Below are 23,919 nucleotides of genomic sequence, written 5' to 3' on the forward strand. Positions count from 1 at the left end.
GCGAGCTTCTCTCGGACGCCCTTAAAATCCTACATTATCCTCTCAACTATTACACCGGAGCATTCACAAATGGTGGGGAACGTTTAATAATGGAACCGTAAACACTCGACCGTAAAAAAAAAAAGAAGCCTTGGAAAGTCAAACTATCGAAAAGGATCGAAGGATGACCTGAGGCCTGCCTGGGGATAGTGAAACTGCAGCCGGGGGCGGCAGTGAAAGACGCAGCCCCGACGTAGGGCACGCAACGCGGCCGCAGGTGAGACACAGACCGCTGCGTGCGCAGAGTCGGCCCCGAATGGAAAAAACAGACACCGCAACTGCCAGGAACTGACCGGGTGCTGCCGCTGAGGTGAGAGAAGACAATAAGAGGGGCGCCTAAATAGGACCACAGCGAGCAGCGCAATGCGGGAGTGAGGAAGATCGCGGAGGCCCGTAGAAATAATTGCCCGAGGCGCTCACCACGGAGGAAGCTCAATCCTCACCCTAAGTAGAGGGGACACTCTAGCCGCTCGGACAGGGGCCACAACATAGCGCATTGGGCGGGTGGAGCACTAGAAGCTGGGGGCACTACTCAAAACAGAAAGAAAGTGTAAGAACAGGCGCCCAAATCTTAGAAGGAACCCAGCAGCTGACCCGCGAAAGTACGCGGCGACTGCGGAGACACGAGGTGCTGAACTGCCATATGAGATTCCTCTGGACTTGTCCACGCGGGGGCCCTCAGTAGGCGCGTAACTGCGACAACGTTCAAGAACGGCAGTGGGCGCGGCGGGTGGACTCCGGGGCCACAGGCGGCGGCTCACCTATACGTACCACAACGCTGACGCCTTATGCTGCGCTGGTGAACCCACTCCGAATACGCCAGATAAGTAGCTGTGATATACAATATAGACCTCACATCACCCCAAATACACTGCATGACAGAGGAGAGAGCGGCAAACTGCCATAGGCCGCAGGGGACTGTTGGGAGACTCGCCACATGTACACACTAGAGGCTTCTCGGAGGAGGAGGCTGAACTTTAGAGCTGAGGCCACCCATACAGACATTTCACCGGCAGAGCTGCCTGATAGAGGAGTCCAGACACATAACTGGAGATCAGACTCTGGCATAGTGCCTGATAGAGAATCGCGCACAGGCCGTGCACACACTCGACATAGGCCGCTCCTGCGCTTCTGGGATGCCTAGCGGGCCCACCTGATCCTGTCTACACATCAGAGCCGACATACTCAGTACAACCGGCGAGGGAGACCAGCAGTACAGACGCACCATGGGCAAGACGGACCGCACCCAGCCCAAACTCAATTTTGAGTAGGCGAAGAGGCAACCAGACCATGGCGCTGATGACCAAACCCCGGCACCATCGACGGCAGGAGCGACAGGAAGAGTGTCGAACGACGATATACAAGCCATGTTCAGCACGATTCAGGCCGCACTGACAAACATCGACGGGAAAATAGGCTCCCTGACATACAGAGTAGACAGGATGTTCGAACGCATAGACAAACACACAGAACAAATCAATGTGGCGGAGCGAAGAATATCCGAAGCGGAAGATGGACAAGTACAGATGGAGGTGAAACAGACCAAGATGGAGAAACACTTAGGGGCGATAACTGCGAAGGCGGAAGACTTGGAAGCGAGGTCTCATAGAAACAACATTCTCTTAATGGGAATCTCGGAAACGACAAACACTGGCGATTCGTGGAGCAACTGCTAATATCCATGCTGGGGCGAGACACGTTCTTGGATATCTTCATTGTCGAAAGAGCACACAGGTCTCTAGCGCCCAAACCACCGACTGGATCCAGACCAAGACCGATAAACGCAAAACTCTTGAATTACAGGGACAGAGATGCCGCGCTCCGAAAGGCCAGAGAGATGGGTAAATTGACCCATGAGGTAATGGACATTTCCCTGTACCCAGACTTCACGGCAACAGTACAAGAGGCGAGAAAGAGATTCGGCATAACGAAACAGAAGCTCAGAGACTTGAAAATACCATACACTATGTTGTACCCAACTAGACTTAAAGTAACGGACGATGGCAAATCAAGGCTCTACACTGAACCACAGGAAGTACTGAAGTTCCTACAACAGAAAGGACTGGCGGGCATGCGGAGAAGATAGCCGAGAGGAGAGCAAGGCGACCAATCCACCACATTGGATGTAGAATGACCGGTCACTTATAGACATAAAAATGTACTTCGCAGTGGTCACCAAGAGGCCTCGGGCACATGTTCCTCCTATGCGACAAAGATGAGGACGAACATAGCGGAAACTATTTGACAACGTGACAGTCTGTGTTATGCAAGATAAGATAAGTCAATAGACAATTTAACTAGTTTGTACCCTATCTGAGATATCAATGTTTTTACACACTTAATGTCATGATAAGAGACACTGCTTGCTGACATTAGATTAGTTCCCCAACGACTAATTTTCAATTTACAATGTTGAGTTCAAGATATGTGCGTTGACAGGGCGTTACCCATGTGGCTCCCGCCACAAGAAAATGGGCGGCAGCTCTGACCCCTCTGTGTGTGCCACAAAAGTTATTCCCTGTTATTTCTTTTTCTTGTTCAGGGGGATATGTTTTGGGTGTTTGATGGGAATGTCTCCACTAGCGAAGGGAGGGTGGAGTGGGAGGGAGTTAAGAAAAAATCTCTGACCAGTGAAGAAGCGATAGACACACACATTGACGACACAGTGAGCCACCGAGGACACCGACATAGAATCTGAATCATCGCAGAACACGAACGTTTCTGACCTGGAATGTTAGAGGACTCCACAACCCACAGAAAATACGCAAAGTCTTGGCTTATTTAGATAGACATAAAGTGGATGTGGCCTGTATACAGGAGACACACTTGACAGACCTCAGAGAGCGGAAGATAGGGGCTAGATGGGCCACATACAAGTTGTCATCGAACTATTCTTCATACGCAAGGGGGGTCCTGCTATTAGTGAAACGCGACACACCCTAGACACTTATCACATCTGTGAAAGACGAACAGGGACGATACGTTATAATGAAGGAATGTTTTGGAGGCACAACCTTAACAATTGTTAATGTCAACGGGCCGAATAATGACGACCAGTCCTTCTACACACAAATATGGGCACAACTACGTGATTTGCAATCCACAGCCATACTTTAGGGTGGAGATTTCAACACATGCCTAGACCCCACGCTGGACAGATCAACCGGAAATGATAGATACGGCAAGCAATCGGCTAAAATACTGAGGGAGGGGATGGACGACTGGGATATGGTGGATGTGTGGAGACTGAGAAACCCAGACCGCAGGGAAGGCACCTGTTTTTCACTGACACACCTCACATAGTCCAGGCTGGACTATTGGTTGGTGACTCAGGATGTGTGCACATGGACTAGGGCCATAGACCACTTACCCAAAACGCTTTCAGACCACGCCCCAGTACACCTCACGCTGGCAATCCCGACACACACCCCGTGACTATTCACATGGAGACTGAGGCAGTCAGCACTGCGAGACCAGGTGTTTCGACAAGAACTGAGACAGGAAATAATTGACTATTTTGACTATAACTCGGGCTCGGTCACTAGCACAAAAACAGTTTGAGAAGCCTTCAAAGCCACCATAAGGGGTCACTGTATTAGCAAACACGCAGGTATTTTGAGGGATATCCAACAACAACTGAACAGGACGGAAGCCGATATTACTAGGCTAGAACAGGAATTTGAAAATACTCATGATAATTCAGTACTAGCTGAAATCGGGACACAGATAGATAAATATAACGAGTTTGCAGATGATGAAATAAAGTACATCTCGCGCAAATACACGGCTAGAAGATACGGCGAGGGCGGTAGGCCGGGGAGGGTATTGTCGTATAAAATCAAACCTGCCCACACCAGGCATACATAACGCAGATACACAATGATCAGCACCAAGCGTTGTACAACACTCCAGCTATTTTAGATTGCTGCACTAAATACTACGCTACACTGTACACTGCTCAGGCGAAGGTCTCCACATCTGATATACACGAGTACCTGGATGATGTGGCACTTGCATGGTTATCAGACACACATCGGGAGTATTTCAGTCACCATGTCACCAAAGACGAAATTATTGACGCCATTAACTCTCTCCCTAATAATAAAGCCCCAGGGCTAGATGGACTACCGGGAGAATTTTATAAAGAATTTCGAGATCTGCTGATCCCCCACATAGCTGAAATGTATGAGGAAGCCTATGAGGAGGGCACACTCCTGGTGTCCTTACGTGAGGCTCTTCTGATAGCACTCCCGAAACCGGGTAAAGATCCCACTGAATGTGAGTCGTACAGGCCGCTATCCCTGATAAATATAGATTCCAAGATCCTGGCGAAAATCATAGCAAACAGGATTCATCCTCTATTATGCAATCTAGTACTGCCAGATCAGGCAGGTTTCGTGCCAACACGGTCCACCACTCACAATATGAGAACCATATTTGCGTTATACCATCAGCTAGATCCGGATATGCCAGCAGCTGTGGCTTTATTGGACGCAACCAAGGCATTTGACCCAGTGGAGTGGGACTTCATGTTTGTGACTCTTCGCAGGATGGGGTTCCCGGAACCGTTTCTAAAATGGTTATCACTGCTATATACTGCACCCAGGGCAAGAGTCAGAATAAATGGGAATACATCAGATCCCATCGAGATTACGAGGGGCACCAGACAGGGCTGCCCCCGGTCACCAATGCTATTTGCAGTAATCCTGGAACCACTAGCCTGTAAAATAGGCAGAAACATTACAGGTCAGCCTTACATTTCGATCTCCGACTCATCGGAATTGCCCTAAACGCCGATGATATAGTCCTCTACACCACTCACCCTGACACAAATCTGAACCCACTCATAAGAGAATACATCCGATTTGAGCAGTACTCGGGCCTTCGGATAAATTGGGATAAATCAGTTGTGATACCCCTAACTACTGGAACTCCGGAACCAGATCTGGAATATCCTCTAAAATGGCAGACGGACCCAGTTAAATATCTAAGTATCTGGATTCATCGTAATCCAGAATTAGTAGTTAGAGAAAATTATGGCAAAGCACTGGTGAAGTTGGAAGAGCAGGTAGACAAATGGATTAAAATGCCTCTTTCCATGGCGGATAGAATCGCTTTACAGAAAATGATTGTACTGCCTAGATTTCTATGCCTATTCTGGAACATACCAATATGGCTAACAAGGGCATTCTTTGTGAGAATACGATCTACTTTACAACGGCTGACATGGGCGGGTAAGCAAGCCAGGACTAGTTGGAAGATCTTGACTCAACCATATCACCAAGGAGGCTTTGAGGCGCCGGACCTTCAATTATACTTCCTCTGTGCGCAGGCACAACAAGCGCACTACTGGACGAAACATCACGCAAATATTCCACATATTGCAGTGGAAAAGGATAGCGTACACCCTATGCCTTTGACTGCACTTATAGCAGACCCGTTATCGTACACAACACGAGATAAGATACAAACAGCTCACTGCACCTCTAGGGCGTGGCACACGCTGGCACAAAGAGCACACAAGCTCCCAATCTACGCACGCGCGCTACCCTTGGCCAGCCATCCCAAGCTATCTGTCACGCAGAAAACGAAAATGCGCACTCTGCTGGTAGATATGGGGATGGCTACTATGGGCACTATATTCCCATATAATAAATTCATTAATCTGACTGATCCCTCACTTTGCGCCCACCAGTCACCCTTGAAGAAATTTGCCTATTTAAGACTATGCACGGCAATCAGGACACTATACACCACATTCCTGGCAGAACCCATGCAATTGAACAAGCTACAAATACTATAAACAGCACCTACACGCCAAAACTTGGTGACACGACTATACAACACGGCACAAGAAGAACAGACAGAGGGGCCAAAAACGGCGCCCATAGGTGGGAACTGACGCTAGGAGAGACAATAGACGAACAAGACTGGCAGTACAGCTGTACGCAACTTACACTACTCACGTCAAATTGCAATTTGCGCATTATCCACTTCAAGTTCCTCCATCAACTATATTACGCGCCGGCTAAATTACACAAAATAGGACTTGGGGAGACAGACAACTGCCAGAAGTGTAATGCGCCAAATGCTGACTTTTTACATATGTCATGGGCATGCCCTACACTGCAGATATATTGGCACGACATTACTACCTCGCTCACCGATATGTTAGCGGAACAGATACACAATACACCTTTAGTGTGCATTCTAGGAGTTAGGAAGCTCAAACACGCCAGACGTAGGAAATTCCTGGCGGTCGCATTGCTATTTGCTAAGAAACGTATTGCTATACGATGGGGGAGCAAGAGGCCCCCGAGACTCAAAGACTGGATTGCAGATATGACGTATTGCAAAACTACGCTAGTAACTTACACTGAGGACATACCACAAGCCTCACGACCCAGAGATTTCTGGGAGCCACTGATACAATACTTGCGGACAAGATCGGAGTCCGATGCCACAGACTAACCTGACAGATAGAAATTTGCTCACATGGTAACAATAGGCGAGGTAAAAAAAGTGACAGACACATATATGATGCGATGAAACTGATCAAGTCATGAAAAGGTATTTCAATGCATCAGAATGTCATTTGCCAAAATGTGGGGCTGCAAGGTAATAATGACTGAGCACACGAGGTGGATGCTATTTTCAGGTGCTGTGTAAGGCACATACTGTACACTGTGATATAATCAAAATATTTAACTACTGGTTGGATGAAAGAAAAGAAGTTTAAAAAAAGTTGAAGTCAAGTGGGGAAGTAACAACCGTATGTCAATGGAGACAATCGAAATATTTAGTAATGTTAGGTTAGTGAGCGAGTGAATTTTCCACAGCTTGCACTGTGGATTCCCTTGGTTTATATAAATCAGATGAGTTGAGTGTGGGCGATGTTTCCACTTTTTCTTTCCTGGTTTCATCTGTTGCTGTAAGAGGAACGTCTGCTTTCAGTCTTTCATCAGTCTTAAGTAATTGAATATTACACAAATAGGACAATGCTGTTACAGGATGTGCTGATGTGCTATGAGGACTGAATTGTACATATGATTTTTACATTATTTTTCTAGGTATGGCCGGCACAATCTACTTCCTGGCCGATATGCTTGAGCCGAAAAAAGCCACATTCCCTGCATTTGAACTGTGAGAGAAGTCTAACAAGACGTGCTGGTCAATTTGAAGATTCTCATCTCTTAGCCTCCTGTTTCAGCCCGTGGTCCCATGGGACGCCTGTGCTTCCAGCACTGTTTATTTTATTTTTACATTTTCGTTTTTTATTGTAGTTTTTCTGCGGAGAGGAGCAGCTTCCTGGGCCTATAGTTAACTGTTGTCTTGCATGTGGGAGAACTAACAATAGTTTGAGATCCGTTTACAGTCCGTGCAGACGGCTTAAACCGCCAGGTAAAGTTCGTGATTCTGTGAATGAACTATTATGCATACTGATTAAAACCGCTACTTAAAGCAGTCTGAGTCTTCGAATACATTTCCCTAATTGACATCTGAAAAAGAGCTGAGATATGGACTGAGATCCTGGGCGAAAGCACCCTCCTCCCAATTGTAAAACTCACTTTGCCTCTCGCTGTGCCATTGCCACTGGTAATAATTACTCTTGTTAAAAGGCGTAGGCATCCCGGGCAAGGGCGCAGGCAGATATCAGCATATCCCCCTGTTCTACCCAACCACGTTACAATCAATTTACCTGACGGTATTTGGTGGCCCGCTTACATTAGAGAAGGCAGTGGAATCACCATCCGTTGGGGCTACCCATGCCCCCACCACCAATATTTAATTGGTGAATGGTGGCGGTATCTTGGTGGGGGCTTCTGCCCAGGTCTAAATTGAAGCCTTGGAGTGACAACTTGACCTCTCGTCATACTGACTCATAGTTTGACGGTTTGCTTCATGCATAAGGCCTTTGTCAATGCTGTGTATGAGATGGCAGTATGGACGGCTAATTTCAGTGCACTCCAGTCAGCCAGGCTTGAAGCCTCATCACATACAGGCATACAAGTTGGACATTCATGACGAGATCTAAGGTCTCCATTTAGGACTTGGAAGAGTGGCCACAAATTGCATTCTTTTGATTTTAAATTGAACTAACCCTCCTTCCTATTTATACAATCTAGAGGGATAGTAGTTCAAAGACATAAGCGTAAAACGATGCATCTGTAAAAATAAGTTATAAAATCGTTGTTCCTTTGATTTGCACTGAGGAACTGAAGACTGAACCTCGTGATGGCATTTAATACTGGCATTTCTGTGATAGCTCCTATTATATCTTCAATTCTGATAATACAATGTTGTTCTATCGTTTCCAGCTTACTGTTCATAAACAACAAAGAAATATATAAGATATTGGGTACAAAGGACAATTAAAAAACAGATATTGTGTTCATGTGGGCTAACCTGAATTGTCTCTGGCTAGTGTTTGTGCTATGTATGATAAACCGAGAGGAAATGTTGCAGGGATCGCACAAATTCTACTCGGTCTGCAAACCACTGAAGGCAGGAGAATCCCACATCAAGATCGGGTCAACTTGCAACAAAATGCCTTCTATTGAATGAAATTCTGCTGATTCTCCTGTGTTTGATGGACCATTCCTGTCTGCCCTTCCTGTTGTGAAGTATAGGATTGAGTTAGTTGTGTTATAGTTCTGTCTTGTTGCGTGTCCTGGGTTGTAAGTACTCTCTAAAAACTGTGGGGCCTTCAGGAGCACTGCCTTGAAGTATCTGGTCCAGGAGGCAGTTGTCGCCTCTATGTGGGGCTTTCAAGAGCGCTGCCTTGAAGTATCTGGGACTGGAGGCAGTTGTCGCCTGTATGTGGGGCCTTCAGGAGTGCTGCCTTGAAGTATCTGGGACTGGAGGCAGTTGTCGCCTCTATGTGGGGCTTTCAGGAGCGCTGCCTTGAAGTATATGGGACTGGAGGCAGTTGTCGCCTGTATGTGGGGCCTTAAGGAGCGCTGCCTTGATGTATCTGGTCCTGGAGGCAGTTGTTGCCTCTATGTGGGGCCTCCAGGAGCGCTGCCTTGAAGTATCTGGTCCTGGAGGCAGTTGTCGCCTCTCTCTGGGGCCTTCAGGAGCACTGCCTTGCAGTATATGGTCCTGGAGGCAGTTGTCGCCTCTATGTGGGGCCTTCAGGAGCACTGCCTTGAAGTATCTGGGACTGGAGGCAGTTGTCGCCTGTATGTGGGGCTTTCAAGAGCGCTGCCTTGAAGTATCTGGGACTGGAGGCAGTTGTTGCCTCTGTGGGGCCTTCAGGAGCACTGCCTTGAAGTATATGGTCCTGGAGGCAATTGTTGCCTCTATGTGGGGCCTTCAGGAGCGCTGCCTTGAAGTATCTGGGACTGGAGGCAGTTGTAGCCTCTATGTGGGGCTTTCAGGAGCGCTGCCTTGAAGTATATGGGACTGGAGGCAGTTGTCGCCTGTATGTGGGGCCTTAAGGAGCGCTGCCTTGAAGTATCTGGTCCTGGAGGCAGTTGTTGCCTCTATGTGGGGCCTTCAGGAGCGCTGCCTTGTAGTATCTGGTCCTGGAGGCAGTTGTCGCCTCTCTCTGGGGCCTTCAGGAGCACTGCCTTGAAGTATATGGTCCTGGAGGCAGTTGTCGCCTCTATGTGGGGCCTTCAGGAGCACTGCCTTGAAGTATCTGGGACTGGAGGCAGTTGTCGCCTGTATGTGGGGCTTTCAGGAGCGCTGCCTTGAAGTATCTGGGACTGGAGGCAGTTGTTGCCTCTATGTGGGGCCTTCAGGAGCACTGCCTTGAAGTATTTGATCCTAGAGTCAGTTGTTGCCTCTGTGTGGGGCCTTCAGGAGCGCTGCCTTGAAGTATCTGGTCCTGGAGGCGGTTGTCGCCTCTCTCTGGGGCCTTCAGGAGCACTGCCTTGAAGTATATGGTCCTGGAGGCAGTTGTTGCCTCTGTGTGGGGCCTTCAGGAGCACTGCCTTGAAGTATCGGGTCCTGGAAGCAGTTGTTGCCTCTAGTCTAGAGGGCAGCTCTTCAGGTCCTCTGTGGACGCTGGTGCTCCCACAAGTTTCTGCAAGCCATGCACCATTAGCACAGCCATTACTGAAGATGCTTTATAGAGGAAGCATCTACAGAAGACAAGCGAATCTCGTTTAGTGTTAGAAGGCTTACGTTAGTTAGCAAGGTTGTCTGTAGTTTGAGAAACTTGCTTTTTTATGCAAAATAGTAAACTTTTATACAAAGACAAACCGTGCTAACGGTTACGTTTTAGGACTGGCCTCATTTAGCGTTAGGAAATGCTGTTACTTTGCCTAATGTAGGTGCGTTTTTATATAATCTGCAATAGGCGCTGCTAGTCTCAGCGCGATGACATTGATCTCTTCCATTCAGCAGCCCAAAGTAATTCCGTATGGGCAGAGAAGGCAAATGGAGAACTCTGTATCATTACAGCCACTACTGGAAACAAAGCATGCATTCTGTCGGTGTTTATCCATAACTGTTAGTTCATATAGAATAGTTAAAATAAACATGTTTTTTAATATTCATATAATTTAAGCAAGCCCTAGTTTATGACTAAATAACAGTCAAGTGTTCAATCACAGGTGATACAAAAGGAAGAAGGCCGGGTTGTGCTGATCTTTTCTTCTCTGCCTCCCCGTGTCGCTGGTTAACTCGCCATTTGTAGACCGGACCACTTATAATCCATGTGTACCTTGGGTTTCCACAGGAAAATAGTACGTTAATTTGTGCAGTCGTTGTCCCTTCAATCCACAGACCACTCAACCAACATTACTTAAGAAGACGGGATCTCTTGTTGGTTTTCACTGGAGGTCGTAGCCAGATTTGACTTAATCTCACACCATATAGAGCAAATTCGGTATTTATTTATACAGTTACATAAAACAGATTAACAAACCTTAATAGATAGTATTATATTGTTACAGCGATTTATTTAGTGTTTCTATTTATATCCCTGCTTGGTGGGAGGCTCAGGTAGCCAACGTCAAATGTGCTTACATAAAATGTTAAAACTCAGCATTGACATTATGACTGAAGATTTGTATATTTAGGGACCCAGAAACTGCACCATCCCTGCCTGAGGCAGCTGTGCCCAGCTCCAGCCACAACACTGGCATCCTGAATTAGGGGCAGGAGGCCTGGGCCATCAGGAGGCCAGTGTCCCCGCCAGCCAACACCGAGCCTTCCTCAAACTTCCATTCAGTGGTTTGCAGGCCGAGTATAGGTTGTCCCTTATGGCCTTCCAACCACCTGCTATAGTATCTTCTCTGCTTGTATGGGTAAACAAATGAATATTTTGTTTTTATTCATTTTTTCTGTTTTAAAAATAATGCTTGGCGATCCATTGTAGGAACACCTGGAGGCCTGCCTGGGAGCACTGACGCCTCTGGTATTACATTTCAGATGATATCCCCTGCCTGGGGGCACTGTTAGCCTCTGGTTAGGACTGCGTGATTGAGCATGATCCCAGTTTGGTGGCACCACCACCCGCTATTTAGATTTGTACATTTCAGCTCTTGTCCACTCTGTATTTGCACTACCAGCTGTTGTTTAGAGCTGTACAATTCTGACCAAATCCCCTGCGGATGGCACTGTTGGGATCTAAAAAGAACAGAGCTATACATTTTAAAGCATGTGCTCTGGGTCAAGACACTGACAGCCTCTGGTTACAAGTGTCCATTTATGAGCCCTGTCCCCACTCTTGAGGGCGCTTCCAGCCTCTAAGATGTTCTGTGTGATTCAGATCGTGTTCCCTGCCTGGGGCACTGTCAGCCTCTAGTGAGAGGTGTACGTTTTGGATCATGGCTTGTGTGAGAGTACTGGTAACATCTAAATAGATGTGTACCCTTCAGATAATATCCCCTGCATGGGGACACAGCCTGCCCCCAGTTAGACCTGTACATTTTTAGCAAATCACTGTCCGCTCCTAAACAAAACCGTACATTTCAGATCCTGTTAATTGTGTAAGATCTCCACCAGCCTCCGGCTAGACCTGTGCATTTATGAATAAATGTCCAGCTTGAGGACACTGCAATACCTTGCATAGAGCTGTATCTTTTAGATCGTGTCTGCTGCACCGAGGCACTGTCAGCCACTCGTTTGAGTTGTACAGCTCTAACCATTTCTCCTGTATCAGTCACTGCCAGCCTTTAATAGAACGCAGCCATTCATGGCTGACAAGCCTCCTGTAGAAGTGCACTGGCAGACTCCTGGGAGCTATGCTCCTTTCACATCTGCAGAAGATTGGTTTATTCCTTTCCTCTCTTGTCAGGAGGAGCCTGAGCGGTATCTGCCTCCAGGCCGTTTCTGACCCCCTGACGACCACTGCACGGTGTTCAACTTTTGTGTTATTTTTAGCAGACAGACTTCAGCAGTTTTGCTGGAGGGTTTGCCCTGCTCCTCGCGCATTTCCAAACGGTGAACGGCGGCTTTCCGTCGTCCGTGATCCTCGGACTATTTTCAGACTAGATGAGGCCACATTTGGGCATGTGTTTGTCACCGAGGGAGACCCTGCGCTTCCTGGCGTTTTCCCTCAGTGAGCTTCCTGTGCTGAGAAAAGAAAGGCATTGCTACACCTGCAGCAAAATGCTGAATGTTAAAACCGCCCCTACGCCTGATCGTTTTTGTTAAATGTTCTTGCGTGGGTGCCTTGAGTGTTAAACAGGCTGATGCCAGGCACAAGGTGCTTATATCAATACTGGAATTATCAAATTTTTGTTAGTGGTTTCTCAGACAGTAGAAGACAATGAAAAGTCTTTTTGGTCTGTGTCTGTCAGTCATGGGTACAAAAAAAAAACATTCTTTTTTCAGAGCAGGTAACTTGCGATTCTGTACAGTATAGTCGTCTTCGACATCTTTGTAAAGGTTTAGAACTGTGGGGCTGACTTAACCTGTGGTGGTGATGAAACTTCTGATTTGTGGAGGAAGTACAAAACCGTCTTTTTTCAGAGGATTATTCTCTGATGGAGAGTAGCACTTACACATTACCTTTATGACAAAGGTTCTTTGCACAAGGAAAATCCCCCAATGAAAGATTTAGATTTCCTCCTTAAATTTGAGGATTTTGCTTCCTCTCCCATCTGTAAATCAGACCCTCTGTGAAAGTGCTGAGGATAACATTCTGCAGTGGGACCTAATGAAACCCTCTTGGGCTAAGCCCAGCTTACAGGCCATGCCTGAGGTACTTTGATTTTAAAGTGTGGATGAGCATTGGCAGTAGGCAGCGTATACACCACGTACCCCTTTAATTTCAGCAAATAATCTCAGAGCTTTAGGGCAAAGTGACTGAAAAGCACAAGTCTTTTTACATTTGTGAGGCCCATATGACAGGCCTCGTACACACACCTCCCCTCCCCTTGCCAGTCATAAATCAATCAATCTAACATTGTACCCTAGGTATTGTTGGCTGCAGAGAGTATTTGAGGTCCTTGTTGTTGGCTGTGGGCTATTAACGATGAAAATATTCTCAAGCTTTGTCTGTGCAATTACATATTTTGTGATGGGCATCGTAGTATCCTGTTTGGGTTTTTCGGATCCAAGTGAGGTGTTTACAGTTGATAAAGTTGATGTTTATAAAACTTTATAAAGCGTCCTGTCTCTTTTTGTGTAACTGTCATTTGTGAAGTTTGAGGTACGCGAACTTGACTGCTTGTTATTTGTCAACACAGAAAATACGGTGCGAATGTGCCCCTGGTAGCTGCGTGATGCCCACCGTGGTGCTTCAGTCCCCGAGGAAAACCTTAACCTACAAATTAAATACATCCGTATGGAGTGTGCCTGGAGCATATCCGCTCAAACAGCTGAGTTACGAACCTAGTTGTATTGCAGGCATAAACGAATCCTTCTTAAAAGGGTAAAAGTCTCCAAACCGTAAAAGAACGAACTCGTGGGATGGGTGCTTGTCTGGGAACATTTTCCCTACAATTCGTCCTCTTCAGTAGGATTATGAGAAATGTGCATACTTTGCTTTCATCCAACTACCCACATTTTTAGCTAAATTGTGTTTAATGGTACAAGACACATCTGTTATTTTGTGCTAGAAGTTTGCACCAAATGCTTCTTCATGTCAGTTTTTGACATGAGAACCCATTTTTCACTAAAGAGATTGTGCAAAAATGCAAAGCACAGCGAACAGCAGCAGCTCAGGTTCTGTTCCTTTGCACAAAATGTTTATCACGAATGGTATGTGCTATAATTTCTTACCATGAATGGTAGGTAATTGTGCAAAGTGGTGATATTTAGCGTAACGCAAAATTCTCATATTTGCACGATTTAGATTTCGCCCAGGCTTACTCTGCAGGAGTCTTGGCATTAATGTGAAGGCATTTGTCTGCATTAGCAACAAATGTGATTGCAGGGAAACCAGTAGAATGGTAGGCCAAGCCGAATGAGGAGCAAAAGTGGTGCATCTTTAGGCCTCTTCTGAATGTTAGGAAATATGTGGCGTGATTGGTGAAGAGAGTTTCACAGAGAGGAACCCTGAACATGAAGAGAACGGGCAGTATATCGTTCCAGAAAAAAAAGAGAGAAATAAAAGATTGCCGTTGAAAGTAAAACAAGATTGCCAACCTTTTGTGCTGGCTTAAGAGGAGGACCCATGGTGTCTAACCAAGTGGATAGAAGGTTATTGTAGGAAGTCCAGCACACACATTAAGATGAGGAGACTCACAGGTAAGTAAATAATTTATTGTTACTCCAAACAAGAGGAAGGTACAGCAGCCAGGAAACGAATGCCACGACAGTCACCATAACTCCTATATATCCCCGCCCCCGTATTTGAAACATGCCCACCCATGCGGATAATAACACCAACGTCCCAAGCATTATATGAAATAGACACAAGCATGCAGAAAGCATCACACTTATGTCTACTTTGAACAATAACACAAGCAGAGACTATAGCGACCACGCACAAGTGCAGCATGAGCATGCCATACTCGTGTGTACAACACTCCACCACCCTTTTACAAAAAACATTTTTTCCCTACATTAGAACAAAATCCTTGATCCTCATTGATAATCTTTGTACTCTCACATTTCTGGAGGTATCCCTAGTCACACTCCTATTGTTACTACCCGAAGATTTATCTAAACAAGTGTTCTTGGGGTAACCATCCTTGGGAACATCTAAAAACAAGCATTGGCATAGCCAATAGGACTCACCTTTGGGACCTTTATAAGTGTTTAGCTATGCAACAGTTGCATAACTAAATACTTATAAGGTCCCAAAAGCGAGACCTATTGGCTATGCCAAGCGGCCGCGAAAGTTATCGCGATGAAACATCAAAGCGGCCGCAAAAGTGAAAGTAATCGCGGTAAAGCGCGGCGCGCGCGCCCGCGCACATGCACTGTAGCTCTAGGCTGGCCTGGTAGGACTTTTTGGAGCCCTCTTATATAAGTCTCGCCAGACCACCAGCGCATGCACTGGGTCAGGCGAGACCTAAAAACATTAGAGGCATGTTTGTCAGGAGATAATACCTTACCCCTGAGCAAGGACACTCTGTTGAGATTCCATAACCCTCCACCATCCACACGTACAGCATTTGTGAAAACGTATGACCCGTACAGGGTCAGACCAGTTGGAAAACCCTTTGCTCTCCATGGTTCCTTTCTTTAGGTGAACCATATCACCGCTTGCACCACATGCCTTCCTACTGCACTTTTCCTCTTCTGTCATCCTCTTTAATCTTAGCTTTGTTAGCTTCCATCTTTGTCCGAATTTCCTTGAAGTCTATTTCAGCAGTCACCGTGTACTGTCTACTAATTCTTCAACCACCATGGCACCAATCTGGTACCAAATTTGCGACCTCTCAGTAGTTCAAAAGGACTTACTGATGTAATGGAATTGGGAGAAGTTCTATCAGTATAGACTGCAAAGCATTCTTCCAACTCAGACCTTCCTTCATAGACAATTGAATAGCCTCTTTAACCACACAGTTAAATCTCTCAATCTTTCCATTAGCTTCCGGGTGGAATACTGCAATCCTTTTATGAACACCACCACACTTCTCCAAATAATTCTCCATTTGTTTACTGACAAATTGAGGCCCATTGTCTGTCAGGAAGGCCTGGGGAATACCTTCTCTACAGAATATTTCATACAAAAATTGTATAACCACTTCAGAGGTAACATCCTTAACCATCTTGATTTTAGGCCATTTAAAGAAATATTCTATCAATACAATTCTAAAAGCCTCTTGTATTGGCAGGACAGCGATTGGACCAATAATGTCAATACCTAATTTACACTAAGGTGCAGCAGGGAAAACAACAGTTTGGGGATCGGTGCTTAGCCCCTTGGCAGATTTGTCACTATTTGCACACAATTCACACATCCCACTTAATGTTTCACAAAAGTATCAATACCAGGCCACCAAAAGTTAACTTTTATCTGCCTTCTAGTGGCCGAAATACCAAAATGGCCCTCATGGGAAATAGACTTCCTTAAACTGAGGAGGAATAAACTTGTTCCCTCTTACTACAATATCATTTACTACTGCCAATTCCTCACGCACTTTGAAATAACTCATCAATCCACCAGAGACATTCCTCTCCTCTGGCCATCCTTTTAAAATAAATTCTTTCACACAAGTAAGTCCCCTGTCATTGTCCATCTCCTTATTCCACTTTTCCTCTTGCGCAATGGGAAACCCAGTGTCAAGCAAATTAACATCTCACACATTATAAGCCACTTCACATTCATCCATATCCACATCATCACACACTTGTACTGGTAGAGGTAATCTAGACATACAATCAGCATGCACATTGGTTTTACCAGGAACATACTCTAACGTATAATGGGAATTCTGCAATTTAGAAGCCAGCCTAACCAATCTGGCAGACATGGTGCGTTTTCCCGCCTGGTGCCAGCATAGGCACCAAGGGCTTCTGATCAGTTTTGATGATAAACTTAGTACCCCATATAAAAGATCTGAAATGTTCAGCTCCCCATACACATGCTAATACCTCTCTCTCAACTACTGAGTAGTTCTTTTCAGTTTATGCAACGCCCTTGAAGCATATGCCACAATCCATTCCCTACCATGTTCTTCCTGAATCAAAACACCGCCCAAGTCACATTTTCTAGCATCCACCATGACAATACAATGTTTCCCCACCACAAAAGGTTTGAGGCAAAGAGCATGCACAATCAAATCCTTCACGGCAGCAAAAGCTACAGATAGATTTTCAGTCCATTCGAATTTTGCATTCTTCTTCAATAGACATCTAAAAGTGTCTACCATAGATGCATAATTGAGAATGAACTTTGCATAGAATTTGACTGATCCCAGAAATGCTACTAATTGCTCTTTGCAATTGGGAGTAGGTGTTTTGCTAATATGTTCTACCTGGCTCCACTTACGTAGTGACCCAAATACTCAACTTCACGTTTCCTAAACCTACATTTATCTGAGCATAAGGTTGGACCTTTGGCTACCAAGGCACCTAAAACTATTTCCAGATTACAATCATGCTCCTTTTCATCTTTGCCAAATACCAATATATCATCTTGAAAAGCAACTACTCAATTCAACTCTTCTAGTGTTTCTTTCATTATTGTCTGGAACACTGAAGCAGCACTCGCCAAACCAAAAGGCATCCTGCAAAATCTAAACAAACCCTTTGGAGTATTGCAGTTAAAGTTTTAGATTCCTCATGTAACACAACTTGATGGTATGCGCTGGCTAAGTCAAGGCATGAGAACACTTGTCCCCCTGCCAAAGTAGATACCATCTCATGCAGACTAAGGAGTGAGTGGGCATCCACACATAGCTTTATTAAGACTACGTAAATCAATGCAGAGGCGCAATTCCACAAAAGAATTAACTGAAATCACCCCAAGAGAAACCGAAGGAGATGATTACACTGGTTCAATAATTTTCTTTTCACACATATCCTTTAACATGTCTTTCAATTTGTTCCTGTATGACAGCGGTACATTTCTTACTCTGTGACGAGAAGGAACAACATTGTCATGCAGTCTAATACGATGTTTATAACCCTGGTACTCCCTCAGTTTATTGGTAAAAAAGTTCTGGAAATGTGTGCCTTAAATCTTACATGAAATCAGAATCAATCACACAATTCATACCACATGTGATATCATGAGGTGCCTCAATGGAGTAAACAGGGGGATCAGCTCTTGGGTCCAGCTTAATACCAAGTTCCTCTCGATGTGGCCAGCTTAATAAGGATTGTCCAGTTTTTGCTACATACATTTTCCCAAACATACTACGTCTCTGAAACTCTGTTGACCCAATAAAGCAAAAAACAACTTGTATTGCTATATGCATCCATATGCATTGTGAGATTGTGGTGACTTTTGACTGTATGTGTTTTAACTGACTCTATGTACAACATCATTTTTGTGCTCTTGCATGATTTCATTTCGTGCTTTCTTGCAGCTTCAGAGTGGGATGTTTTCTTTCTTCTCAGAACAGAGCAAAACAGCCTTGCTGGAAGAGAACGTGTGGGATGTGCGTTTGGAAGCGTGAGAGAGGAATGTACTTCTCTGTCTCGGAGTTAAAACACAGAGGGCTGGCCAGCTTCTGTCTTGACTTTAGAACAGACCGGCATGGTCAGCTTTGGTTTTGCAATAGATGAAGGGAGGGGGAATTCTAGAAGCCTTTCTTTGTGTTAGTAAAAGGTATTAAAGACAGGAAGTTTTGGCGCTCATACAAAAGCTCACTTGTGGGGTGGACGCATCGTCACGGGGCAAATTTTGCAGCCCCATTGAGACTTCTGGACCACTGAAAGAGCTTCCCAGTCAAGCTGACCAGAATGTTGTGCTAAACTCAAATGGTGATGTATGAGCTATGAGTTTCATTGCTCTGTGATGTTTTCATGTTGTGCTCATTATAATTAAGTCTTTCATTTGACTGTGCTTGTTTATTGCATTGGATGTCCATTATTATTATGCTCTGCTTATGTTTTGCTTCCTTGCATTTGACTTGTGAGTGTTCCATTATTATTATTTGCTTGTGTTCTACTTCCTTGCATTTGGCTTGTAAATGTTCCATTATTATCTGCTTAGGTTTTGCTCCCTTGTATTTGACTTTTGAGCTTTCCAATATTATTTACATGTGTTTTACTATTATTATCTGCTTGTATTTTATCTAATGCATTTGATTACTTGTGAATGTTTGATTTGTTTGTGCACATATATATATTAATATACATTTGCATGTTGTTTTACCGGATTCATTTGAAATCTGGGAAAGTCTCTCTGTTAGAGAGTGTTGCATTAATTAAACCCTACTCCTTATTTTAAAGCTGCCTTTTGATTTGCCTCATTTTTTGAGTGCTGAGCCTCCTTTCCAGGTGGTTTTTCCTGCTTTACCGAGTGCCTCATCTTGGGAGTGCTGAATTTCTTTTATTTGGGTGTGTAAAGCAAGACATTTTGGTTCCAGAAGTGGGGTACAATTTTAAAAGGGAAGGGGAAAAATGTTTTCCAAAAAAGACAATGCTTTCAGTTGCAGATTCCCAGATGCCAACTGAGATTTTGGGGTGGGAAGACGCCTCTTATGCAAGTTTAACAGATGAGGGGCAAGCACAGATATTTAAATGTTTGCAGAAAGCTTCATTTGAAGAGGAAAAATAACTTGCCACTTCAGGGAGAAAAGGTTGGATTCTTTTGAGTGCTTTTCGTAACATGTATGAAAAATGTGCGTAGTTCAAAAAGGAACATGATCAAATACAGCAGCAGTTAGTTGAAGTTAAAAAGAATTCTAATATGTTGATGTGTGAAAACAAATCGTAAAAAGATAAACAGGAAATATATCAGACAGCGCAAGAGCGAGATGCCGTGTGTGTGACGCAGTATAAAGTACCAGACTGTTCAGAAAGCCAGAGTGAGTGAAAAGAAAGGAATGTTGTCCAAGCACAGCAAGTGCTCCAACGAAATCTGCCGGTTAATTCACAATACTCACAGGAGGTTTTAATTAATTCTCTGGAGTACTTTACTCAGCAAGAGTTTAATGGCATTTTAAACAGATTTCAACAGAAAGCAGATGAGGCTTTGCTTACGTGGGTAGTGCGTTTGTTTGATTTAGGAGCCTCTGTAGTGATGTTAAACCGAGGAAATGCAGCAAAGTTTGTGCGCTTAGCGCCAACTCCACTTTTTAGGAACAGTTTAGAAATTACAGAGAAAATAATCAAATCAGCCTGTTACAATTAGCGGTGCTGGGTATAGTCACAAGTATCCTATAGAGTCAGACTGACCAGTAAATGATAAACCTTGGTTTACATTGAGGGAAGCTATGCAAAGACTCAAGGAATAAATTATGAAAAATTCTATTTTTAAACACAATTCTGAGTGGGGAGAGCAGCAGCAATGTGCTTTTAAATTGACAAAAGATGCTAGGTGTGTGGCCAATAAATGAAAGAGACCTAAAGTTACATGTGACAGCCCAGGGGCATTATGCCAATTGGAGTATGTGACAAAAACAAGGAAAGAAGAGGGCGCTCCTGGGATATTGGACTGAAACATTGTCAGATGCCTTAGACTGGTGTACTCTCTTTGAAAAACAGTTGGTGGTGAGTTGTTGTCCTCTGATAGACACTGGGCAATTGACAATAAGGCACAATGTAAATTTGAGACTTGAAATTCCTCTAATACAATGGGTGATGAGTTCCAAAAGTTGTCATTAGATCCAAAGCAGAAAAAGGAGAACTTGTTCTTTATGTGCAAAAAAAATAGGAAAAATTTTAAATGATTTGAAAAAAAGACATTTATGCCAACGGTTTCACCTGTAATTTCTACTAATTATGACAGATGTTTGAAAGCAATATACGGTTACATCCTCTGGACCTTTCTGGTTGTGGGGATATATAGGACTCGAGAATCTGACGAACCTAGTGCCAATAACTGAGCAGCGTCTTGCAATGGTTTTTTATTATGTACTGGGTATATAGCAATTAATTAGGGAAAATATATATAGTGAAAATCGGGATGAAAGACACCTATGTAATTCTGGAATTGTAACAAAATATAGAGTTTAGAAACAGAATTATAGGACATTTTTCAAAGTGACTTCTTTATTACACATTGTCTTTCATTTGGAAGGCAGAAATGCATTGAAACTCAATAGGTAATAACAGTTGCTCTACTATTCTGTCACACTAAGTCTCCCGAAAAAAACGGTACCTCACTTGTGTGGGTAGGCCTAGAGCCCGCGCCAGGAAACGTCTGAAAACGCAACGTGAACACACTTCCTTTTTACAGTGAAAACGGAAACGTTTTTTGCAAAGTGCCTAGCTGTAGATTTTGAACCCTAGCTCTGCCGGCACCTAGGGAAAGCTAGCAAACCTATACATTTTTGAAAACTAGACACCCAGGGAAATCCAGGATGGGGTGACTTGTCTGGCTCTCACCAGGTTCTGTTACCCAGAATCCCTTGCAAACCTCAAACTTTGTTAAAAAAAAAAGTTTTCCTCACATTTCTGTGGTGGAAAGTTGTCGAATCTGCTTGGATCCACAAAATTCCACCCACCTCCCATTCACCAAAGTCTTCAGAGAAACATGGTACCTCACTTGTGTGGGTAGGCCTAGTGCCCGCGACAGGAATGGCCCAAAACGCTAGGTGGAAACACCACATTTTCACTGTGAAAACTGACATTTTTTTTTCAAAGTGCCTAGCTGTAGATTTTAAACCCTAGATCTGCCGGCACCTAGGGAAATCTAGAAAACCTATACATTTATGAAAACTAGACTACCCGGGGAATCCAGGATGGGGGTGTCTTGTCTGGCTCTCACCAGGTTCTGTTACCCAGAATCACTTGCGAACCTCAAACTTTGTAAAAAAAAAAAAAAAAATCCTCACATTTCTGTGGTGGAAAGTTCTGGAATCTTCGTGGATCCACAAAATTCTACCCACAACGCATTCCTCAAAGGCTTCTGAGAAAAATGGTACCACACTTGTGTGGGTAGGCCTTAGTGCCCGTGACAGGAAATAGCCCAAAATGCACTGTGGACACACCACATTTTCACAGTGAAAACTGACCCTTTTTTTGCAAAGTGACTAGCTGTATATTTTGTACTCTGTAGTTAGTACTCTGATAGCTGTAGATTTTGAACCCTAGCTCTGCCGGCACCTAGGGAAACCTAGCAAACCTATACATTTTTTTAAACTAGACATTCAGGGTAATCCAGGATGAGGTGACTTGTCTGGCTCTCAACAGGTTCTGTTACCCAGACTCCCTTGCAAACCACAAACTTTGTTAAAAAAAAGAAAAAAAAGAAATTTTCCTCACATTTCTGTGGTGAAAAGTTTTGGAATCTCTGTGGATCCACAAAATGTCACCCACCCCGCATTCCCCAATATCTTCAGAGGAAAAAGGTACCTCGCTTGTGTGGGTAGGCCTAGTGCCCGCGACAGTAAACGGCCCAAAACACAACACGGACACACCACATTTTCACAGTGAAAACGGACCCTTTTTTTTGCAAAGTTCCTAGCTGTAGGTTTTTAACCCTAGCTCTGCCGGTACCTAGGGAAACCTAGCAAACCTATACAGTTTTGAAAACTAGAGACCCAGGGGAATCTAGGATGGAGTTACTTGTCTAGCTCTCACCAGGTTCTGTTACTCAAATTCCCTTCCAAACCTCAAACTTTGTAAAAAAAAACCACACATTGTCCTCACATTTCTGTGGTGGAAAATACTGGAATCTGTGTGGATCCACAAAATTCCCCCCACCCCGCATTCCCCAATGTCTTCCAAGAAAAATGGTACCTCACTTGCGTGGGTGGGTCAAGTACCCGCAAAGGGCAAGGGCCCAAAACTTATTGAGGAGACATCAAAATGACTACCTGGTTTTGCAAGGGGGTGGGCGGGTCACCTGGGTTTTTGGCCCCAGGCTCAGCGGCCATCTTGGGAAACCTACCAAACCTACACATTTCTGAAAACTAGACACCCTAGAGAGTCCAGCAAGGTATGGCTTGCATGGACCCCCCCCAATGTTTTCCTACCCAGAATCCCCTGCAAACCTCAAATTAAGCTGAAAAAAATCTAATTGTTCTCAAATTTCTTTGTGGGAAAGTTCTGCAATCTCCATGGATCCACAAATTTCCTACCACCCAGCGTTCCCCCAAGTCAAGCTCATGGCGGAACCATTCTATCATGAGCACCCAAAGGGTTGATAAGTTAACATATTTTGATTCTATTTGTGTATTTCTCACACATGCATTTCTGTAGCCGATTTATTATTTGATGTACATTAATTATTTTAGGTGGAATAAGCATAGTAATACTTGTCTTGATTTTATTATGCCACTGTTTTAATGTGTGCTTCATTTTATATTCATGCTTTCACCCAAAAAGTTGAGTTTAGATATTTATGTTACGAGAGTCAAGGAGTTGAGTGTAATGCTATATGCATTCATATGCATTGTGAGATTGTGATGACTTTTGACTGTATGTGTTTTAACTGAATTTTGAATGTACAACATCATTTTTGTGCTGTGCATGATTTCATTTTGTGCCTTCTTGCAGCTTCAGATTGGGATAATTTCTTTCTTCTCAGCACAGAACAAAACAGCCTTACTGGAACAGAACGTGTGGGATGTGTGTTTGGAAGTGTAAGAGAGGAATGTACCTCTGTCTTGGAGTCAAAACACGGATGACTGGCTAGCTTCCGTCGTGACCTGTACGGTTGGCTTTCGTTTTGCAATAGATGAAGGGATGGGGAATTTCTAGAAGTCTGTGTATGTGTTAGGAAAAGGTATTAAAGGCAAAAAGTTTTGGCGCTCATACAGAAGCTCACTTGTGGGGTGGACGCATCGTCAGGGGGCAAATTTTGCAGTCCCATTGAGACTTCTGTTCGACTGAAAGGGCTTCCCAGTCAAGCTGACCAGAATGTTGTGCTAAACTCAAATGGTGATGTATGAGCTATGAGTTTCATTG

At 44.4% G+C, this 23,919-nt stretch overlaps 1 protein-coding gene across 2 annotated transcripts in view; it reads left to right on the forward strand.

Annotated features, from left to right (window-relative positions):
* The window catches only part of LANCL1 (LanC like glutathione S-transferase 1), a 573,393-nt gene extending 565,890 nt beyond the window's left edge, over positions 1-7,503 (forward strand). For both annotated transcript variants that reach the window (XM_085648591.1, XM_085648592.1), the window contains one exon: positions 7,110-7,503. In XM_085648591.1, the coding sequence (XP_085504717.1) occupies positions 7,110-7,186 (77 nt within the window). In that variant the 3' untranslated portion in view covers positions 7,187-7,503. The remainder of the gene's footprint in view (positions 1-7,109) is intronic.
* Positions 7,504-23,919: the final 16,416 nt, after the last annotated feature.

The sequence above is a fragment of the Triturus cristatus genome, chromosome 3_2 (assembly GCF_964204655.1).
Source record: "Triturus cristatus chromosome 3_2, aTriCri1.1, whole genome shotgun sequence".
NCBI lineage: Eukaryota > Metazoa > Chordata > Amphibia > Caudata > Salamandridae > Triturus > Triturus cristatus.